The sequence below is a fragment of the Eptatretus burgeri genome, chromosome 1 (assembly GCF_056783735.1).
Source record: "Eptatretus burgeri isolate ZD-2024b chromosome 1, Ebu_testis_v1, whole genome shotgun sequence".
NCBI classification, from domain to species: Eukaryota; Metazoa; Chordata; class Myxini; order Myxiniformes; family Myxinidae; genus Eptatretus; species Eptatretus burgeri.
The window spans coordinates 22,935,643-22,939,029 of record NC_140961.1 but is presented as its reverse complement, the minus strand read 5'-3'; the positions used below and the strand labels follow the sequence as shown (position 1 = coordinate 22,939,029).

The 3,387-nt window shown below is 51.3% G+C and overlaps 1 protein-coding gene across 2 annotated transcripts in view; it reads right to left on the bottom strand.

Annotated features, from left to right (window-relative positions):
- Positions 1-258: 258 nt before the first annotated feature.
- BORCS7 (BLOC-1 related complex subunit 7) overlaps positions 259-3,387 on the bottom strand; it is a 4,275-nt gene continuing 1,146 nt past the window's right edge. Inside the window, exons 2-5 of one of the 2 annotated variants that reach the window (XM_085875106.1) lie at positions 1,910-1,972; positions 1,341-1,384; positions 730-746; positions 259-636 (exon numbers count right to left, since the gene is read on the bottom strand). In XM_085875106.1, the coding sequence (XP_085731232.1) occupies positions 626-636; positions 730-746; positions 1,341-1,384; positions 1,910-1,972 (135 nt within the window). In that variant the 3' untranslated portion in view covers positions 259-625. Of the gene's footprint in view, positions 637-729; positions 751-1,340; positions 1,385-1,909; positions 1,973-3,387 lie in introns of both variants that reach the window. The other variant, XM_085875097.1, reaches the window with a different exon arrangement.

The window sequence follows — 3,387 nt, the reverse complement described above, 5'->3', positions numbered from 1 at the left end:
TAACCATGAGCTTAACAATTTTGTTGACAGCTCAGGGATCTTCATCCTGTCGCGTGCACTTCGGCCAGACTCCTGAGGCCAAGGCCAGCACTGATATTGTGAGTAAAGTTAATGCTTGTTTGTCGCTGCCATGAGTTTATGAAAAACTAAACAGCAATTTCAGGACCGGTTTAAGAAAAGTAAAATAAACGAATGGTTTCCTTTCTGCATCGTTCTTGTGTGTTACATCGTTATACAGCGGCGGCAGCAGACTCGATGTTAACCTCTTAACGTATTTATTACTCGTGCTCAACACAGTACAACATGATTCGACCTTTACACACTCCGTGCTGGACTATAACTTGCATCTTCGGCATTACATTACTACCACCAAACCCATTCACCCGACACCTGGGAAGGATAATGACATGATTGTCACGAACCCACCAGCAGGAAGTACGTACAAAAACTGGCAATGTCCATAAGACAACTCCATGAGGATGGACGGCTGGCTTAGCTCTTGCAAAAGCGTTTGCAATTCCACAAAATCAAAAAAAAAATCCTTAACGAGGGGAAGCGACCGCCATCAATAGTATGAAGGAGGATCACTTGACGAGGTGCCTCAGCTGCTCCATGACCTCTTCAATCAGGCGAACGCTGTAAAAGAGATCAACACACCGGTAAAGTTCGAATGGATCGATGAGAGCTCGTAACGAGGTGGCAGATTCATGGATTTCACATCAGACTTACTTCTTTTCAATGGCCCCCTGCCTGTACCAAAAACAAATGAGCGGGGAGGGGGGAGAGGGATAGGGAGAGGGAGAGGGAGAGGGAGAGAGAATATCAGTCTAAATACATTAATTGATTAGTCATCAGACTGGCATACAGGCCAAGGATGGCAATGGGCAAAACTTCTGTACAGAATGTGAAAACCTTGGTTCTTAACATTTGGGACTTCCAGTGGAGCTGGAATGGAAAAAAAAGGTAACCAAACAAAAAAATAACTGAAGGTAATGACGTTTCTATACTCATGTTATCGTCCTTCAATTGCATGCACAAGCTCAGGCCTTGTTAATGTCTGAATCGCTGGCCTTTTGGTCTACACGTACCAAACGGTATTGTGCGTATTGGTGTCCATCAGCGACCCCTCCCCAGTCTGTGGCCACTCAACTTCGTTTACCATTCACCTTCTCTCTCCCATCGTCCCTTTTTTAACCGCTACATCTTCATTAGCAGTTCACGGTAACACGTGTAGGTGTGTGCGACCTCATCGGTCGAGCACACATTCATTCCGTACGTGTGCACCCGTTACCCGCTCGCTCGGTCCGTGAGAACAACTGCCACAACCGTTCGAAACTCACTGGTATTGAAGATGTGTCGTCATGATGAGCATTTTCTCCACGTGCTGTGGAAACAATCCCGACAATCAGTTCATCGTTCGAGTGCAAACACACGAGCAAATTAGCGATTTTACGTTGTCGTCCTCAGGAAGGACATTTCGTCTCAAGGGTGCCCAAAAGGAAATCTGTCGTGTTCCTTATCTCCACCACCTCCCCGTGTGTCCTTCATGTCATGGTAACATCCTTATTACCGTAAACGAACGTCCACGATCATCGGTTGAGATCATATACGCAGAGGGCATGGGGGTGTGGGCTCAAATTGTCACCGTTATTTCATATGTAATATGTAGATAGCCCCTCAGGACTGTACTTTCATCGAAAAGGATAATTTAAACATTTGGACATGTCAACATTTAATAAACCAATAAGCCACCTTTTAACCCTCGGGACCACTTCCATAACAACCACCCCCAACACAACCTTACATCCCTCCTTTAGAAACAAACATTCACTCTCCCACCCCTTCCCAACACTCCAAAAGGTCCAGGTTTCGAGTTAGCACCACAATTCCTGCACACCGTCCTCCTCACCTCCTCACAATGCTGCAAAGCATCTTCCTGAGCAGCCATGTTGTGGGAAGCCTGACCCAACAACTGCAGAGACAACACACGTGTGAGGACAAACCAAAAAAGGTATTAAAAGAGTAAACAAAGGCCTTGTTAAACTTCCACAAAGCTTAATGGGATCAAGAACCCACCGAGCTGTTGGTCAATACACTTTGGTCCATCACGGGTGACGAAGCTTGTGGTCAGGTTTCATCGAAATCGTGTGTTTGGTTCAAGCGATAATGACTGAAGTGTTTTCGGATGCTGCTTGATCGCATAAGCTCACCTGACTAAAATCCAGGTGAGCTAAAAGTTCATGACATAAGTCAATCAGTCAAGGCAGGTTTTCGACCCCCTTGCCTCCAATCAACTTAAGGCAGAAGTGAGTCACTTCACACCCTCTCACCCTCCCTCCCTCCCTCCCTCTCGTGAATGAAGCATCGGGTATGAAGAGAGACGGCCCAACATGTCATACATGTCTACACCCGTGGGTTTCCCACAGGTACCCCACTGGTAATATACACACCCTGTCACAATTACACACTGTCCCTTACGGGTGGGGTTTTAGAAACACCTTGTGAAGATAAATCCTCAGGTATCTTTGCGTGACTCTGAGGTGAGCATCCTGTAAGATAATTCCTCAAGTGCGGCCTTGTGGTGGAGGTGGGTGGTGGAGGAGGAGGGTGATGGTGGTGGAGGAGGTGGAGGAGGAGGAGGAGGAGGAGGAGGAAGAGGGTGGTGGAGGAGGAGGAGGATGGTGGAGGAGGAGGAGGAGGGTGGTGGAGGGGGAGGAGGGTGGTGGAGGAGGAGGAGGGTGGTGGTGGAGGAGGAGGGTGGTGGTGGAGGAGGAGGGTGGTGGTGGAGGAGGAGGGAGGGTGGTGGAGGAGGAGGGAGGGTGGTGGAGGAGGAGGAGGGAGGGTGGAGGTGGGTGGAGGAGGAGGGAGGGTGGAGGTGGGTGGAGGAGGAGGGAGGGTGGAGGTGGGTGGAGGAGGAGGGTGGAGGTGGATGGTAGTGGAAGAGGAGGGTGGTGGTGGAGGAGGAGGGTTGTGGAGGAGGAGGAGGAGGGTGGTGGAGGAGGAGGAGGAGGAGGGTGGTGGTGGAGGAGGAGGAGGGTGGTGGTGGAGGAGGAGGAGGAGGAGGAGGAGGAGGGTGGTGGTGGTGGAGGAGGAGGAGGAGGAGGGTGGTGGTGGAGGAGGAGGGTGGTGGTGGAGGAGGAGGAGGAGGGTGGTGGTGGAGGAGGAGGAGGAGGAGGAGGGTGGTGGTGGAGGAGGAGGAGGAGGAGGAGGGTGGTGGTGGAGGAGGAGGAGGGTGGTGGTGGAGGAGGAGGAGGGTGGTGGTGGAGGAGGAGGGTGGTGGTGGAGGGTGGAGGAGGAGGGTGGTGGAGGAGGAGGGTAGTGGAAGAGGAGGGTGGTGGTGGAGGAGGGAGGGTGGTGGTGGAGGAGGAGGAGGGTGGTGGTGGAGGA